This window comes from Lissotriton helveticus, chromosome 6 (assembly GCF_964261635.1).
Source record: "Lissotriton helveticus chromosome 6, aLisHel1.1, whole genome shotgun sequence".
NCBI lineage: Eukaryota > Metazoa > Chordata > Amphibia > Caudata > Salamandridae > Lissotriton > Lissotriton helveticus.
This window is the reverse complement of record NC_136067.1, coordinates 937316112-937334073: the sequence shown is the minus strand read 5'-3', so window position 1 is coordinate 937334073 and position 17962 is coordinate 937316112. Positions and strand designations below refer to the sequence as shown.

The 17962-nt window shown below is 45.3% G+C and overlaps 1 protein-coding gene across 1 annotated transcript in view; it reads right to left on the bottom strand.

Annotated features, from left to right (window-relative positions):
* AKT3 (AKT serine/threonine kinase 3) overlaps positions 1–17962 on the bottom strand; it is a 1072603-nt gene that overhangs the window by 487656 nt on the left and 566985 nt on the right. Inside the window, exon 5 of the mRNA XM_078648582.1 lies at positions 8107–8248. Within this exon, the coding sequence (XP_078504708.1) occupies positions 8107–8248 (142 nt within the window). The remainder of the gene's footprint in view (positions 1–8106; positions 8249–17962) is intronic.

Below are 17962 nucleotides of genomic sequence, written 5' to 3'. Positions count from 1 at the left end.
CTGTCTGGTGCCCCGTGAGATAGCTATAGGGGCTGATATATGGCCGGAGGTACGCACTCTAGCTGTGGGGACAGTGTATAGCAATCGAACCCAGGCGAGGAATTCAGGTGGAATTCCAAATTTAGACAACGTGTCAAACATATAGTCCCACCTAAGGGAATCAAATGCTTGCTTCAAATCTAGGGATATGCAGCCTTCAGAGCTCGTATCCTCCCGGTCTCCGAGCATAAGCTGGGCCAATCGCCTGAGATTCATGGCCGTGTTGCGGCCTGGAACAAAACCACATTGGTCCGAGTGGATCAGCTGTGGCACGTATTGCACGAGCCTTGACGCCAGCACCTTGCTTAATATCTTAGAGTCAGTATTCAGGAGGGACAGGGGTCTGTAGTCGGCCATCTGTAGCCCTTCTTTAGCGGGTTTTAAGAGGGAGGTGATTAACGCCTGCATAGACGAATGTGGTAGGGCGGCAGTCCGTAGTGCTTCCAGATAAACAGTGTGTAACCGGGGGGCCAGAAGGTCTATGTACGTGGCATAAAAGTCAGCCGGTAGGCCATCCGTACCGGGGGTCTTGCCCTTGGGGAGAGCTCGTATTGCCTGTCTGATTTCTGCAACTGTAATGGTGCGCTGCAGGTCTTTGGTTTGCCTGTCAGTGAGTCGAGGTAGGTCCAAGTCCCTCGTAAAGGTCTCGAAGGCCACCTCGGGAAGGGGCTGCGGGGGGGCTGTATAACGTGGTATAATATTCCCTGAACGCCGTGTTAATCCCAACTTGGGTGGTAGTTGGGCTGCCTGTCTGGTCTAAGATTTTCAGGATAGGGCGACTAACTGGGGAATCCCGCAGAAGGCGGGCTAGTAGGGGACCAGCTCTATCTGCCTGCGTATGCTGCCTATTCGTATATTCTCGATAGTCTAGGATCCTCAAGTCTTCTAGCAGCTCTGCATGTCTAATGTGAGCCTCCTGCAGTGGTGTGAAGGGTGCATTTGTACCTGCAGCTTCATTTTCTAGGGATGCTAGTGAGTCCTCCACCTCCTTCAGTTGATTGATTACCTCCCGTTTCCTGCCCACCCCAGCGGCCATTGCTGTCCCCCTTAGACAAACTTTGAAAGCGTCCCATTCCACTTGACGGGTACTGGCTGTGTTCGCATTGGTGGAGAAGTATGTTACTATAGCTTCGGACAAAGAGGCCCGGAATACAGAGTCCTCAAGGAGGTCCGGAGATAATCTCCATGTTGGGATGGGGGCCAGTCCCCTGCCCCACTGCCAGGTGAGTTCTACGGAGCTGTGATCGGACAGAGTTTTCCCCATGTGTTGGGCCCGGACAATTAAATCCGCTACGGAGCGGGAGCAGAAAATATGATCAATTCTGGTGTGAAGTTGGTGCGGTGGGGAGAAAAAAGTGTATTCCCTCTCCTGTGAATGTGTGCTGCGCCATGTGTCTGTCAGGTCCCAGCCCTCGGCCCACCTCGTAAGAGCATCCGCCTGTTTCCTACTCTCAGCCGCCTGTAAAGGGGGGTGTGACCTATCTAATGTAATATCGAGCACAGCATTGAAATCACCCCCAATGAACCAGCGATATTCAGACCAGTCTGCAAGTACCCCATTCACTGTGATCAAGAACTCCGATTGATTTGAGTTCGGTGAGTACACACATCCAAATACAACAGCATCCCCATCCAACAGCCCCCGAACAAATACATATCGGCCCTCATTATCGATTCTTTGCTCCAACACCTGGAAGGGGACAGAGCCACGGAACCAGATCGCCGCTCCCCTTGAGAACGCAGAATAGGAGGTAGCAAAAAGTTGCCCCCGCCATTTCTTGCGCAGCTTCACAGTTTCAGCAGCGTTCAAATGTGTCTCTTGCAGGCAAGCAATCTGTGTCCCCCTGCGGTTAAGCTGGGCTAAGAGTCTATGACGTTTCTGCACAGCTCCCATGCCACGCACATTCCAGGTGCACAATCGGTATTCATTAAGCGGCCCCATAACCATCTGTGTGCTGCGGTCCAGTGAAACACCCGGGTGCCCATGTTAGAACTGCTTTGCAATGATGTGAGAGTGCCATGAGAACAAGTAACCCCTGAACAAAAAGGTCCCCAAGCCAACATGCCCGGGAGCCAAACCGTGGTGCCCAACGTGGGCACAAGTCAATGAAGTTCGTGTGCATACCGGGGGGTGGCAGGCCTCCTTCGACTGTTATTGAACTGCCTGCATGGGCTATTTAGCCCTCAACAAAGTGGGTTCCCCATGCAACCCACCATATACGAAAAAGGGGGGGGGGAAGTTCAGGCATACGTTACCACCCGGAGGGGATCACACTCGCAGCAGATCAGAACTCCTCTGCCATCTGGGCTGTAATCTTCGGAAACGGCGGCAAGCTGTCCACCGACCCAGACACCTCCGTGTGGGTGTCGGTGGTGGCGGTGTGTCTATCTTCAAGGGCTTCCGCATCGTGAGCTGCCAATGCCTCTTCCGTTAGCTGCTGTCGCGGAGTTGATGACGAGTGACCTTCCGTTCGAGCACTAGGAGAGTGCGCCTTCGCTGGGGGTCCGTGGGAAGAGCGATGTTCCGAGCTGGGTGCGTTGTTCCATCGGTCTGGAGGGTCTCTGCGGTCGCTATGGTTGTCGCCGTCGCGATCCACAAACGGGTCCTGTGAGTTTGGTGGCGTTAGAGTGACTTCCATCCATTCCTCCGCCTCCTCCGGGGAGTCGAAGAAGTGAGATTTATTGTCGTGTAGAATTTTAAGTCGGGCAGGGAACAGAAGCGCATATTTCATATTCTTGTCTCTTAACTTGCGTTTCACACCCATAAAAGTGGACCTGGCACGCTGTACAGTGGGCGTGAAATCAGGGTAGACCGAAATGTTTTTATCTTCAAAACGTATCGGTGCTTTCTCTCTGGCCGCACGCAGGACAGTGTCGCGGTCCCTGTAGTGGAGGAGGCGCGCGATCAGCGGACGAGGAGGTGCCCCTGGTTTGGGGGGCCGTGGCGGCATCCTATGTGCCCGTTCCACGCTGTACAGGGCCGTGAGGTCCTCTTGGCCCACCAGCTTCCGCAACCAGTCCTCCACGAATTGGGTGGGGTTCCTCCCCTCGCTTCTCTCCGGAATGCCAAGTATGCGGACGTTGTTGCGGCGCGCTCGTCCTTCGGCATCGTCCACCCTGTCCCAGAGCTGTTTAATCTGTTTTTCCACGCCCTCCAGCCTCGCAGAGTGTTCCGTCTGTTGTGGCACTAGGTCATTCAGCGCCAACTTCTGCTCCGCCACTCGCTCCGCCAACTTGTTATGGTCAGCCTTCAATAGGGACAGACCAGTCGCCATATGGTCCATGCGCGTTTCCAGGGCTTCGCGCGTCGCGCGTATTTCATTGAGGATAAGGTCCAACTTCGCGTCCTGAGATCCTTTTCCAGTCGGTGGAACAATGTCCATATTGGAGGAGGCCAGTGGGTCCTCGGAGCCCGTGGACTGCAGGTCCGCCGCAGCGCCCTGGTCATGAGTCCTGCCCCTGTGTTTGCCCATGGATCTCGTTAGCAGGGTGGCGCTGTGAAGGGTACAGCGGATTGCTGTTGCCCACGCAAGTGTCAACTCAGGTCGTCGGACCGCGTCCGCCGAGGATTCAAGGAGTGGCGGTCAAAGGTGGCAGCCGTGTGGATCCCAGTGCTGGCAGTGAGTGTGTGGGATCCCTGAACGTGGCGCTGGTATCAGGAGGGGCGGTGCCCCACCGGTGGGTCCCGCAAGCAGATGCAACCCCGGCTCCTCAGAGGACAGACAGAGGGAGTTATCTGGACCACAGCAATTGTCCAGTGAGTCGTTAACCCCCAGAAGGAGCGTGACAGGTGACCGGACCGGTGTGCGGTGGTAGGGCTGTAACGCACACGCCACTCTTCCTCACCGCTGATCAGGATTGGTAGGCTGGTGTGTCCGGCGGCTGCTGCCCGTCGTCCGCTGCGAGGTGTGCAAGCTCCAGTTGTGTGCCCCCCGTGCAGGGTCTCAGCACCGGATCCGCCGGCTGGCAAGGGCAGGGCCAGTAAAGTGCTACCGCACAGGCCCGGGGACACTGTCCGTCCCGGCCGCGGAAACAAGATGGCGCCGGCAAAAATATACCCCAGGACTGCAGTGCCTGGGGAGGCCCAGAGGGGGCCGGGCTCACAGCGCCGAAGTTGGGTGACCGGCGCCGTCCACCCCGCAGTCCCAGCCAGCGCCGTAGGGAACAGGCGCACCTGTGATCCGGTGATCCCGCAGGCGGGCGGCAATCCGGCAATCCGATTAGGGGGCGCCCGCTCGTGGTCCGCTGTCCCCACAGCAGGGTGGCCGGACAGCGCTCAGCAGGAGGTAGGGAGGCAGCAGGGTCTCCGTTGGTACAGGGCGCCTCGTCGTGTCTTGCGACCTCGGCTGGTGTCCGTCACTGCACTCGGCGCCGGGTCCCGACCGGACCGCGCCAATCTCTATGGGTAGGCCGGGCAAGCCAACCACTCGAGCCCGGGGCTTCTCTGAGCCCAATAGGCCGCATCCAGGGCCGATGCTGCAGCAAGTTCGTGAGGCGGGCTGAGTGGGCAAACACCGCTCCGCTGCAAGCAGAACCCCCCCGGGGGCCTCCGTCACAAGAATCAGGTGGGCTGCAGGTGGGGGTTTCAGGATATCTAGCAAGTATCGTGGGCTACGGACGGAGCTCAGGGATTATCCGTCCACCATCTTAGGCTCCAGGCCACGCCCCCCCCCTTCGCTTAGTTTAGCTAGCATAGAAAGGTATAAAAAGTCATGCCCTTAGGGATGGGCTGGCTGCTGCTTTCTGACTTTCCGATGAGGGTGAAGTGCTGCTGGACTTTGCGTGGAGCACGTAAGAATCCTCAAAGAACTTTACTTTATTTTCCATTTATTTAGCTTAGCTAGGGACTTAGGCTTTAGAAATGCTAAACTACTAAAATCTTACTTAAACTTTGAAATTCTTACTTAAACTGTAATTTTCTTATGAAGCTTTTCAAACATGCTTACTTTAATGCTAATAAAAATGCATTTATAAAATTACATTTTGAAATACCATAATTTAGTAAATAAAATCTTACTTTTGACAAACAAGCTGGTCTTGGTTATTCAGAAGTGTAGGTTACTATTAGCTAGATCCCATCGCCAATGGTGGTCGTTTAAATGGTTAGGATTTATTCTAATGACAATATTCTTTCCGCAGATGTATAAATTTGTATATATTTTGTAGATAATGTGTATAAAGGTTTAATCTGACCACCTGATTCAGTAGGCCCAAAATATGTCATGTTTATAAATGGGTCCATAAATTAGTGTAGAATTTTGTTTATAGGTTATGAAGTTGGGTAGCGTTGTTTATGATATATTTTCTATAGGCCGCTGGATCAGTAGCTAGTGATTTCACGAGTTCGCATTGCCTTTTTTCATTAGGTTACAGGGATCTTGGTGGAGATCAAAGGCACTCCTGGAGCTTTTAGTGCTGGGAGGCCCCATAACAGATAGTTCAGGAGCACCTTACTTGCTTCTTGATCCAACCTACCCCAGTTTATCTCGTTAAAGTGAAGACCATGAGAGAGCAGGCATTAATTGGTCCATCAGGATGTATCTGGTAACCATGGGAACTCTCAGACCACCTTCAGGGAGTGTTTATAATAAAAGGGACTCTGCAAATCAAGGCGTCTGTTTGTCCCAAATAAAGTTCCCAAGATTCTTCTGAATGCAATAGGGAGTGTTCTAGCCACTAAGCAGTCAATGAATAAAGTTCATTTTCGATTTATTCTTCCGAACTATGAGAATTTGCTCTTCTACAGATGAGTTTACACAGCATATCGAGCAGGGGCAGAACACTGCAACCGCGGGACTCATCTGACTCAGTCCTGTTGATGTGCAAGATGAGTGATGCCCATTTACCTAATCGGATTCAGAAGTGAGTGTGGTGACAATTAAGCATATGCCTGAGTTGTAATGGTTTGTTATGATAAAATGACTTTAAATCTCAACAAAAAAAAGCATGTGACTGGGTTGTATTGGTGACCTTTAAGATTAATGCTAATCATCCGGTAAATTGAGCGATAGCTTATAGAACAAGGGACGTAGGGAAGCTCTGAGGGATTATGTACTTGATGCATGCCAGGGTTGTACAGAACTACAGATTACATGGCGATGCCACGTAACTGGGCATACCTATTCTAAGTTCTTAGGAAGATGTGCCTAATCAAGTCTATAAAAAACATACAACAGGAGTAAACCCGTTAACCCAGTTGAGACAGGGTAATAGTAATAACAATAATACAATGTCTCAATAGGAGTATCTTGTAAAGGGACAAATCAAGAGTGAATTAATCACATAGCACCAGGAAAAAGGAACAAGGGAGACCAAGGGATAGTACAAGGTTGTTATTTGCATATAGAGAGCACACCAACAAATGAATTGCAGTAACCAAAAACAACCAAAAGTGTACTGGCAAGGTGAGAGTGAATAAACGGCGCAGTGACACAAGTGAATATAACAACGTGAGGCGGCGTAAAATAGACAAATAGTATATGACGGTCAAGATACAGTATTTACAGTTATATACAAATTATATTTATTATTTGCAAGTTGACCAAAAAGGAAAAGCCGCAAATGGCGTTGCAGGGTCGACGGCGTTTCAACCTCTATGACTTGAGGTCATCATCAGGACAATGGTTACATAGATGGTGTCCTGTGCTCTTTCAAGTAGGTAGGGAGATTCCGGATCTGGAATTGAAGGACACGTCTCCAATGAGAATCGGGGCCAAGAACTAATCAATTAGAAAGCTCGCTTCTGACAAACATCAATGGGGGATAGAGAATCAAACTCGATGGCTGACTGAAGTAGGTCGGTAACCGGGGTGACTGCTTCCGAAATCACAGCGGGGCAATGGCGTGCCAAACCAAGTCAGGCTTCAAATCGAAGGAAAGGGCCCAGTCCACTTTGAATTCCTTCTGCGCCAAAGCGGGAGCCCGTAACGACCGCTTAACGGGTCCGACGAATAAAGCGTCTCTGGCGTTTCTGTGGGTGCGATTCTCATTGAAGACGTGTCCTTCGATTCCAGATCCGGAATCTGCCTACCTACTTGACAGAGCACAGGACTCCATCTATGTAACCATTGTCCTGATGATGACCTCAAGTCATAGAGGTTGAAACGTCGCCGACCCTGCAACGGCATTTGCGGCTTTTCCTTTTTAGTCAACTTGCAAATAATAAATATAATTTGAATATAACTGTAAATACTGTATCTTGACCGTCATATACTATTTGTCTATCTTACGCCGCCTCACGTTGTTATATAATCACTTGTGTCACTGCGCCGTTTATTCACTCTCACCTTGTAGGTACACTTTTGGTTGTTTTTGGTTACTGCAATTCATTTGTTCGTGTGCTCTCTATATGCAAATAACAACCTTGTACTATCCCTTGGTCTCCCTTGTTCCTTTTTCCAGGTGCTATGTGATTAAATCACTCTTGATTTGTCCCTTGACAAGATACTCCTGTTGAGACATTGTATTATTGTTAATCCAAGTCTATGGCAAATACAGCAGCATAAAGTTGTATTGGCAAACTATGCATATTGCTTAGAAGGTAAAGTGCATTGAGCAGCTTTGAATAAAGGGTTAGGTCTCTTATCTTTCAAACAGGATACCATCAAACTCGAAAGTGTAAAAAAAAAAAAAATTTGACAGGTGGCCTTTTCTATTTATGCATCCAGGATCTGGAATAACATTCCTGTATCCATCAGGACAGCTCTAAATCTGCTACAATTTAAGGAAGAGCTGAAGACACATCGCCTTCAAGAACATTTTAGCACAATGAATTAATAGTCCACAGCCACCAGCCTCTCCTGTCGCTTGCTGACCGCATGCTTGCCTTTGACTCTGTACAGAACTTCGCTGCCTTTTAGCTATGTTTATGCTATACAAATATCACATACATAAATACATATTTGCTCCCAAGGTATTACTCATTAACCTTCAATAACTTTCTCTCTTAAACCCTCATATGAATTAGACTTTTCTAGGATAAGAAAAAGTCTATCCTACTGTTAAGACCAGCAATGCATTCTGTAACATTTATCATTAGAAAGGCTTCAAACCCGTCTTTTGTCATACCTTTCTTTTATGATGGGTCGTGGTAGCATCCATCTCTTCCTCTATGTTGTCCATCTGTGATGTTGGACTGCAGCTCATTCTTTCTTCTTCCTGTCTCTGGAGCCTGTCCGCCACTGCTTGTATGGCTTCGGTCCATTCCTCTCTGCGAACAGGAAAACAAACCAGCTGGATGATACTGGAGCAGGCTCCTCAGCTTTGTGCAGTTTCCTGCTACTATAAATCTTTATAAATTAGGTTATGGTACTTGCAGCACAAACAAGCAACTGCTTTATCTCTATATGATGAGTATTCATATGGGAAGAGGGACCGACCCACGGAATAGGGAAAAGCACTTTTGAGAGAATCTGGGGAAGGAGTAAGCGATGGGACTATATTGGGGTCTGGGTGACACAGAGGTGCAGCAAGTCAACTGTAAGTCTCCAGCACTTTGAATGATTTTCTGGACAGGACAAGGAAACACTGGAGTGGTGAGATCCGGCGGTGTGACCACTTCTTTTAGCTCAGGAGTGATGTAAACTTCTTTCAAAAGCCCAACAATAAGTTCTTATTTCTTGAAGGAGTTAATCAGGAAGGTCAGAAAATGAAGTATTAGTATAGTGTGGTTTGGCATTGAAAATCACCGTTGCTACAGGGGCACCCTGGTCTCGTCTCTGCGCAGCAGTCAGTGTTGAAAGAAAGCACTTTCAGTCGCAGTATCAATTTCAAATTCAGAATTTATTTCTAGGTTGTGTAATCAACTAGGCTTGCACATTTGGACTGACGAATCTGGCTCCGGATGTGATCAATGAGAACGATTTGGTTGACCCAGTCAAAAGGTGCCAGCAATTCAAAGTGAAGCAGCAGGCCTAGGGGCAAACAAACTACCGTTGTGGCATCTTATTGGCGATGATACTCAATTTAATGTTCAAGAAACAGCAGACAATATAATATGTCTGCAATCAAGATTTCAATAATGCATCAAAGTTTATGTCATGTAAAATGTCAATAAAAAATGTTTCAACAAAAACTGTTAGATTAATCTACAAAAATTAAAGCCTAGATAAGATCATTAAAATCTACATCAAGGTTAAAAAGAAAAAAAAGAAACAGCAGACAATGGTCCTACAATAGTTTGATTAAACGAAGCTGAATCTTGTAATGATCCTCCAGCTCTCCAAACAGATCTGAAAAAACTACTTCAGTTCATCGAGTAGGAAATAGTTAATAATGTCTGCCACCACTATATCAAGTAGGTGAGTACACCCCGTTGACAGAGAAAAAATCTGGTCTGCTTGGCCTGTGTGGGGTTTAGACTTTAGCTTATCAAGTACAAGCTACAATAGAGCGCATTGGATTTTGGGGAGGTTCCTAAAAAAAACAATTTTGGGGCTAGTCAGTTGGGCAGATATGATGCTCTGGGTGTTCTAAACCTTTGAAAGAAAAGTGTTGTGTATGTTTGTATAGAGTTCCTTGTGTAGGTAGCACGAATACTCAGGTTGAAAAATCTCAATAGCAAATATTTTAAATATTTACTAAGCACGGACTTCAACAGAAGTGTGTGGATAGTTCAATTACGCAGTATTACATGAGCATAGTGTATCTATGCACATCACTTAAAAAAGATGAGGCAACTTGCAAAGGTTTCTATAATATATAGTGCATATATTTTGCCTTTTAAACAATGAAAGCAAATAGCTTTCTCTAGGAACTACCAGCACTAAACAAACCAAAGAAGTAACACATTTTCATGTTAACCAAGTCATGCAATTACCTGCATTCTTCCAGCAGCCTAAAACGCAGGCATTGAGAGACCTACAGATGCTGGATTTTGGAAGGTCAATTATGTATTACTTGCAAAAATCAAAAACAATTTTGGAAGGGCAATTATGTCTTACAAAAATTAAAAACAATCACGAAGGGGGAGCAGTTTTTTTTATCTCTTTTGCACAGGGAAGAAGAGGTTCCCCGATCGCCAAAGAACTAATGTGAGATGGATGGTCCAAACAATTCATAAATGTCACAAAACAGCAGGTATAACATTGGGAGAAAAACCAAGAGGACACTACAAGAAGGAAGCATTTCTCACTTTCCTGACTAATATCCCTAAACAACATTTATATAGTAGCCACATGGTCTTCTATGTGTACCTTCAGAAAACATTACAGTGTAGAAATTCAATCCAGTAAAAATGCTCAAGTGGGAAAATGGGTGTTCAAAAAAACTACTTGCAAATAATCCCAGCCTACTACTATAAAATCAAAGCACCGCATGTCAATGCCCAATATTCAAGTTGCTTAAGGAATTAGTGTTATTACCAATAGGAGAAGATTTACGTTTTGAAGAATTTGTGGATTCACGCCCGGAAATTTGCATTGAGAGTGCACATAGGGAAAGACCTGAACAGCAGAGGCTAACTGAAGACCTATGGAAACCTGGAGACAACCTCGTCAGGCTACACAGCTTCAAGATAAAAGCTTAAAGATAAAAAAATGTAGCCTGTAGTAAGATCTCAATAGAATTCTGGGACTACACTTGTGAGCTTTACCAAGGTATTGTTCCAGCCACCCTTATGAGTCGACAACTCTCCTGGGCAATTATGCATATAATGATAAAAAAAGTTACACCTAATATGGTTTGACCTTCCCAGTCTGGATTGCATTGGAGTATAAAACTAAGACTCAGCTTTTCGCAGGTAGGGAAGAAGCAGCCTGATTATATGATGTCACACGGGACAACTCTGATACTGAACCAGATGCTCAAAGTCGAACACTTGGAGCTACTCAGCCATCGTTGCAGTTTCGGATACAGATGAAAACTAGATCCCCGAAGTGCAGAGATGAAAGATGTAACGGCAACAGAGACAGAAATGGCAGATGCCTTCCTAGAGGCCGCCAACCCTCAATGAAGAGAAGCTAAGAACTTCCTTTCCAATGCACAAGCAAGTAGGCCTGGAGATTTGAGTAGGATCACGGCCTACATAGTGCCAGAGTTTGTTGGTAAGTGCCTGGGAACTCCCACATGAGATTCCAGCCATGCACAGAATCCCACACTCATATTGTTGTTTATGATTCTTTAAAGTCATTTCTAGCACAAATGTTTAAATACATATAGGTATCAATCAATCAATATTTATAAAGCAAGTCAAATCACCCAAGAGGGTATCCAGGCGCTTGCAGGACCTGGAGGCGTATTCTAACAGCCAGGTTTTGAGGGTCATTCGGAATTCAGGAAGTGAGGTGAAGGTACGGAGTTGCATGGGAAGGCTGTCCCAGGTCTTTACTGTGATTTGGTAGAAGGAGCATCCTCCACTTCTTCTTCAGTAGATGAGCGGAGTCTGGGCAAGTAAAAGTGAGGCAGAGCGTAGTCTTCGCGATGGTTGGAGGAAGTTCAGGTGGTGGTTAATGTAGACGGGTACTTGGCTGTATAGAGCCTTGTGTGAGTGGGTCAGCAGCTTGAATTAACATCTCTTCTATACGAGCCAGTGGAGTTGCCCGAGGTGAGGCGTGATGTGGCGGTATGTAGGGCATATTGTAATGCCTGTTATCATGTACGTCAGCGATTCAGAAGCAAGAGGAGATGAGTTCATTAAAATGAAGTTATCATACAGATACTGGTTACATACAGCAGAGGACAAATGCAAGCCATGGGACGCTCATTGCATGCCACTAAATGCACACATTTCTCAATTGAAGGCATCTTGCATTTAACACTTGAGACATTACAAGGACAAACGTGCATCACAATCTGGGTAGGAATGTGAATTACCATGCACATATTAATAGAGTCCAGTCCACTGCAAACTTTAATGATGTGGACATTTGTATATAGATGAGCATGTCATGAAGGTGCTTAACCTTAAAAAATAATTTTTGCACCATTTAAGGGCTAGTAAGACACGTCCCTGTAGACAAAACAGTAATCATGGAAAGTGATTATTATTGTGTTACCTTATCATGTCCTCGCCCCCTGTAGTCATGAATAAGATTCGGCTTCTTACCACGTCAAGGGTACCATGCCGCTGGTATTACCTAGATTTCCACCGCTCCACCAGTGCCAGTGTTAAGCGTTTGTTTGCGCGCTGTGTTTAAGCGTGTTATTCCAACACGTTTGCTGTCCTCAGAAGCAAGGCAGGCTGTGTTCTCAGATGTGCATACAGACACAGGTGACGTTTTTACGTTACATAATTCATTTGCCTACTGAGAGATTTGGGTTTTTTGGCATGGTCATCATTAAGGGGCACTTTTTGTTCTCAAGCTTAATCCCCTTCGTACCCCATACAATCTCATGTTTATTGAGAGCACCTCTATGTAAGATTTGAAATTAAGGACCACAAGATAATTGTAACATCATAATTCTGTGGGAGCAGTTTGATTTATAAACAGAATGTATACGTCAGCCTACTGGTACTTGATTAGCAGTGTCCGTATTCTTGTCATGATTTAATACTGTCTGGCGACTGCAACCAGTCATAGTTGCTACCTACTAATTGTTTGTTATGTTTCTTCTGTCATCTTCTATTATTTACAACAATCCTGTTTCCTTAGGAAAAATGGGGAAAACCAACATGTGTTCCAAAAAACCTATTGGGTTCCTACGATTTGTTTTTTTATGAGGTTGAAACTATAATACAGGTTGAAGTCCTCTGACAGCAGTCAGGTTTGCATTTAGTGGCATGAAATGAGTGTCCCATACCTTGCATTATTTTTACTGTGTTGCGTGTAACCAGTGTCTGTATAATAATAACAGAATTTGAATAAACTCCTCTCTTCTTGCTTTTGAATCACTGATGTGCACGATGAAAACAGGCATTACTATATGCCCTTCATTCCGGGAGACATGCACGTAGGCCTGCTTCTAAAAGATTCTTGCATGTTGTGTGTTGTCCACAAGGTGAAGTTGACCGTAGAGAATAAGGATAAGACAACTCTGACAATAAGGCATGGCAAATTAATTAAAGGGCACTGAATATTAAGTGTTGATGATAGCCCGGGATCCATAGAGGCCGTAGGAAAGGGCTGAAACATAACATATTTATAATACCGACATTTGTAGAGCGCGAACAGCTACCTTCAGCAGAGGTGTCCTAGCACTAAAGACAATAGACGGCGTGCAGCCAAGCCGCAGATCCTAAGAACCCCGAGTGCAATTAGACTAGACTGAAAAGCCATGTTTTTACAGCTTTCCTAAACAGTGGTTCTAACTTAATCAGATGCATGCAGTTAGGCAGGGAGTTCCATAGCTTGGACATTCCCACTGTAAAAGATCTGCCGCCAAGGTGGGCTTTCCTAACTCGCGGAATACAAAGCAGATTTTGAGAATGGGACCTCAGAGCACTATTCTGTTTGTAGATGCATAGCCGTTGTCTCAAATAACTGGGGCACTTCCCATGGAATGACCGGAATGCTTAGGTTAGGGCTTTGAACTCAATTCGTTTTGCCACCGGCAGCCAGTAAAACTCTTTAATGTGCGGAGAGATGTAATGAAGAAATGGAACACGTCTAATCAGTCTTGCAGCAGCATTCTGTACGATCTGTCATTTTTTGATAAGGTACGCTGGCAAACCTAGGTAAAGGCTGTTGGCATAGTCCAGCCTAGATGTCACAGTGGCATGGACAATGACCCGTCGGTAATCCTCTGGCAGCGAATGTAGGAATTTCCGAAGGTGTCTCAGCTTCCTGAAACAGGAGGCTGTAACTGCGCAGAAAAAGAGAGATCTGCCTCCCACTTTATTCCCAGATTTTTTACTGTGCCTGCTGGTACGGGGGGGGGAGCCCATTTCCATTGGCCACCATCGATTGGCTGCAGGTTGCTGAATCTTGCCAAAGAACAACACCTCAGTTTTCTCTGCATTTAGTTTAAGTTTGTTGTTATCCATCCAAAGAGCGATGTCCTTCAGACAGAATTAAAAATTCTTTAAGGAATCCGCCGACTGATCTTTAAAAGAAAAAAACAACTGTGTATCGCCGGCGTATGATATCACCTTCACGCCCCAGTTGTCTATTAGTGAGAACAGTGGGGCCAGGTAAACATTAAAAAGGAACAGACTCAGCGCCGACACCTGGAGAACTCCACACCATAAATCTTTGGGTTCAGACTGATGAGGTTGTAGAGAGACCCTTTGAGTGCCTTTGTTGAGAAAGGACTTTAGCCAGGCAAGTGCTATACCTCCAATGCCAATGTCCTGGAGTCGCTGCGCCAGAATTAGATGATCAACTGTATCAAATGCTGCCGACAGATCCAGGCATAGCTGATGCCCCTGAATCTGTAGCCATCCTCACTGACTCTGCCACCTCTAGAAGCGCCATATTGGTGTTGAAACCGGCTCGAAACCTAGATTGGGTGTCATGCAGGATGCCTTGACTCTCAATGAAATTGGCCAGTTGTTGCTGCACTAATTTTTCACGTTGACAAGTAATGAGGAAGTAGAGAGAGTAGCACCCCCCCCCGACAACCCCAAATAGTGTTTTTTAAAACTCTTTTTATTCAAAATATAGGTTCTTATGACAATGACATTTTATATAGTAGCTGATGGCAGGTGGACATACATGCGGCAGATGGATACATACAAAGCAATATGAACATCATGATTCTACAGAAACAAAACGTAGCCCAAATAGTGATTTTTTTAACCACACCAAAAGGCACCAAGAATAATGGGAAATGGGGTGTCCTTTAGTTGTTTTTATCCATATTTTAAGACCCATTAGGGATATGGTTGAGCTCACCCTGGTTTATAGGGACCAGGGTGAGTCCGGATGATAAAAGCATGACACCAATAGGGTGTTTGAGGGTCCCTAAGAAAACCATTTTTGTTCTCTTTTTAAGGACTTAGGTTTAGCTGGGCTGCAGTTTGGTTAGTAGGCTGGTAGGATACTTTTGTGATTTGAGATTTTCCATGGTAGAGAGGTCACTATGTCCAAGGTTTTTTTCACCTTATTCAGGTCAAGCTGCCTTTCACTCCTCTCTCCTTGGTGCACTGGAAGACTTCACCTCGGGGGATCTCATATTTACAGGGGATGTTAACTTTATGAGATTAGAATAAGGATTAGAGTATAGATAGTCAAGAATCTGCATTGCTTCACTCAGGAGCTTTCCCTAAACAATTGACACAATCACTTAAGGGCATGGACGGGAGAACCACCTCAATTAGGCAGACTAAACCTTCTTTTCACATGTCCATAGATCATATTCTAGAATAGATTACAATCTAGTTTGTAATGCCCTCAGGACTTTGGTCTACAAAACAATAATCCATCCAATTACATTTCCTGACCATGCATTCACAGAACTCTCACTATCCGGAGATGGTATGCCTTCCTCACATAGGTGTTGGATATTTAATCAAGCAGGAGGTCTTGTGTAACAACTTTATTTAAACCTTTTCATAGGCAAAAAAGGTCCACCAGCATGCTGATCATTATAAAAATTCAGACTGTTTTGAGGTTGTTTTCCAGTAAACCTCCACCCCGCCACCCCTAATCTCACAAATTCTACATAAAGATATATATGACATAGTCTAGGCCAGTGTGATATATATGCTTTGCTGTTAATTTTGATAGTCTGCCTGTAAAAGTAAGGTTGAGAAATCGGTCTATACAGAATTCCCCTAGGCCGGTCGTGGGTACATTTACATGGCCAAAAAGGTTCACATTGTCTGTGGGTGCTCTGTAAAGAGTGTGGGCTGGCAATGGTCACTGAAGCCAAGTATGATGTGGGATACTGTAATATGTTGTGAACCTCAGATCGTTCATTGTATATAGTCAAATTCTTCAATCCATCCTCTTTTCTGAGTGCAGCAAATCTGAATCAGGGTATGACAAATCCACTGTTGGGTAATAATAGCGCAAGTGCTGTAAAATGTCAGACTTCATGTGGGATGAGCTTAACAAAGCCTGGTAGAGCCACGTCAGGCAACAGTTCAATTCTACTGCCAATTATGGTAGAAATAATAGATAACATCTCACACCAGAAATCAAAAATGGCGGGACAAAACCAGGCTAAATGTATAAACACTGCATGATCAGCATGACATTGTGGACACTGATAAGGCCCCAGCGAGCCTGTCTCGTATTGTTTTTCATGAGTTAAGAAAGCTGTGTGTCTGAACTTAAAGTGGAGTAGCTTATATTTATAGTTAATGGATTTCATTATAGTCTGAGAACAACAGTGAATCCATTTAGCATCCATGTCAGACCCTATATTGAATTCCCATGCTTCTTTGCTGCTGTTGGGATCAGCCACATTGAAGGTGGATATTGTGGTATAAAGCCTAGATACCCATCTTGCGTAGTCAGATGATCTGATTATGTGAGTTAGTGGTCTAATTTCCATTGTCTCCTCATGGAACCCAGGCATCACCTCATTAACTGTCTCCATCAACCTAATAAATCCAGAGGTGAAGTGTTGTGAATATTTTGATATTGCTCTAGTGTGAGGAATCCAACTTCCGGTGTCCCAACGCAATCTGGCATCAGAAAGCATCTGTTTCATCCAGTGTTCCTTGGGGAGTGTGAGTAGTGGGTTATGAGCAAGGGGATGAGCCAGTGAGAATAGAAAAGAGACTCCTGCCTTTTGACATATGGTCCATCAACTTTTGAGACCACTTTGACTATCCACTTTCTTTGTCTCAGTAGAACACTCAGTAGGAGGAGGACAGTGGAGTACCCTCTTGGAAACGAGGAAGGGTAGTCTGGCATCTGCATGATACCAAACCCTCCCAAAGTGACACTGTGCCGCTAAATCCAACATACTCAAATGGGAGTGTCATGACCTCCCAGCGGAGTCTGGGTTGTTTATCCTTCGTCAGTCTATTCAGCAGTGTTTGAAGGGTCTGGAAAAAACTCTTGCTTAGTGAGGGAGGCATGTTTGTGAATTTATATAAAAATGGCAGTCTTCCCCAACTTTTTATGAGTGTTACTCAGCAAGAGATAAAGAGAGAATAGTCCAAGTATGAATCTGGCATGTAAGCTTATCCAGCAGCAGACATAATTCATCTGGATCATAGACTCAGTATCTCCACATAGAACCACTCCTTAAAATTTAATCAGGCAGTCCACTCAGCAATTATGGTAGTCTGGGGCCATCTTAGCCGTAGAGTCTGTAAGGTGAAGCAATTCTGTTTGGTCCCAAATTGATGGGTATGATAGACAATCTGGCAAATGTAATTATCTTTCACATCATGGGAGAGAGGTTGTGAGATGGCTTTCGGACAAACAGAATACAGTCAGCATACATAGATAGAAGCAGATGGCCCGATCAAAAAAAAAAGGAGCCTTCTATGTGAATGATAGTCCTGGAGTCAGTGAGCCAGAAGGCCCCTCTGCTGATTTTAGTTGCTGCACATGTGGTAATATTCTGGCTTGACCTAGTACTCTATTTTTTTTGTTTTCATACTGCAGTTTTACTACTTTTCATCATTTATACGTTAACTGCCTGTAGTTTCTTTCAAACCAAACCCAGGCAATCATATTTAAGGTTCTGCAACATAACCATCAAGTTATGATAAAAAAGGCTGCAAGAGAAATCCCTTCTCTATTGGTAAAAGGACAAAAAGGTTGTATTAATCAGGGTTTCACTAAGGAAACAGTTGCCATACGCAAGTAGTTTACAGCACTAAGACCCAGACTGAGAAAATCTGGCTTCACGTATGGCCATTTCGACCCTTCACTATGTGTACCTGGGAAGATGACTTCTCTAAATCCTTTTGTGGCCCTTAAGATCTTCAAGCATTCACTGACCACCATTTCCTCTCTCCCTGGATACAAAAGAAGTTAAACTAATATAATTAATGGCTTTACCATCACTTTCATGCCTTCTTACTGTAAGATATATTAATTATGGGCTCATTTTTGCTGGTTTATCTTGTACACGTGTGAGA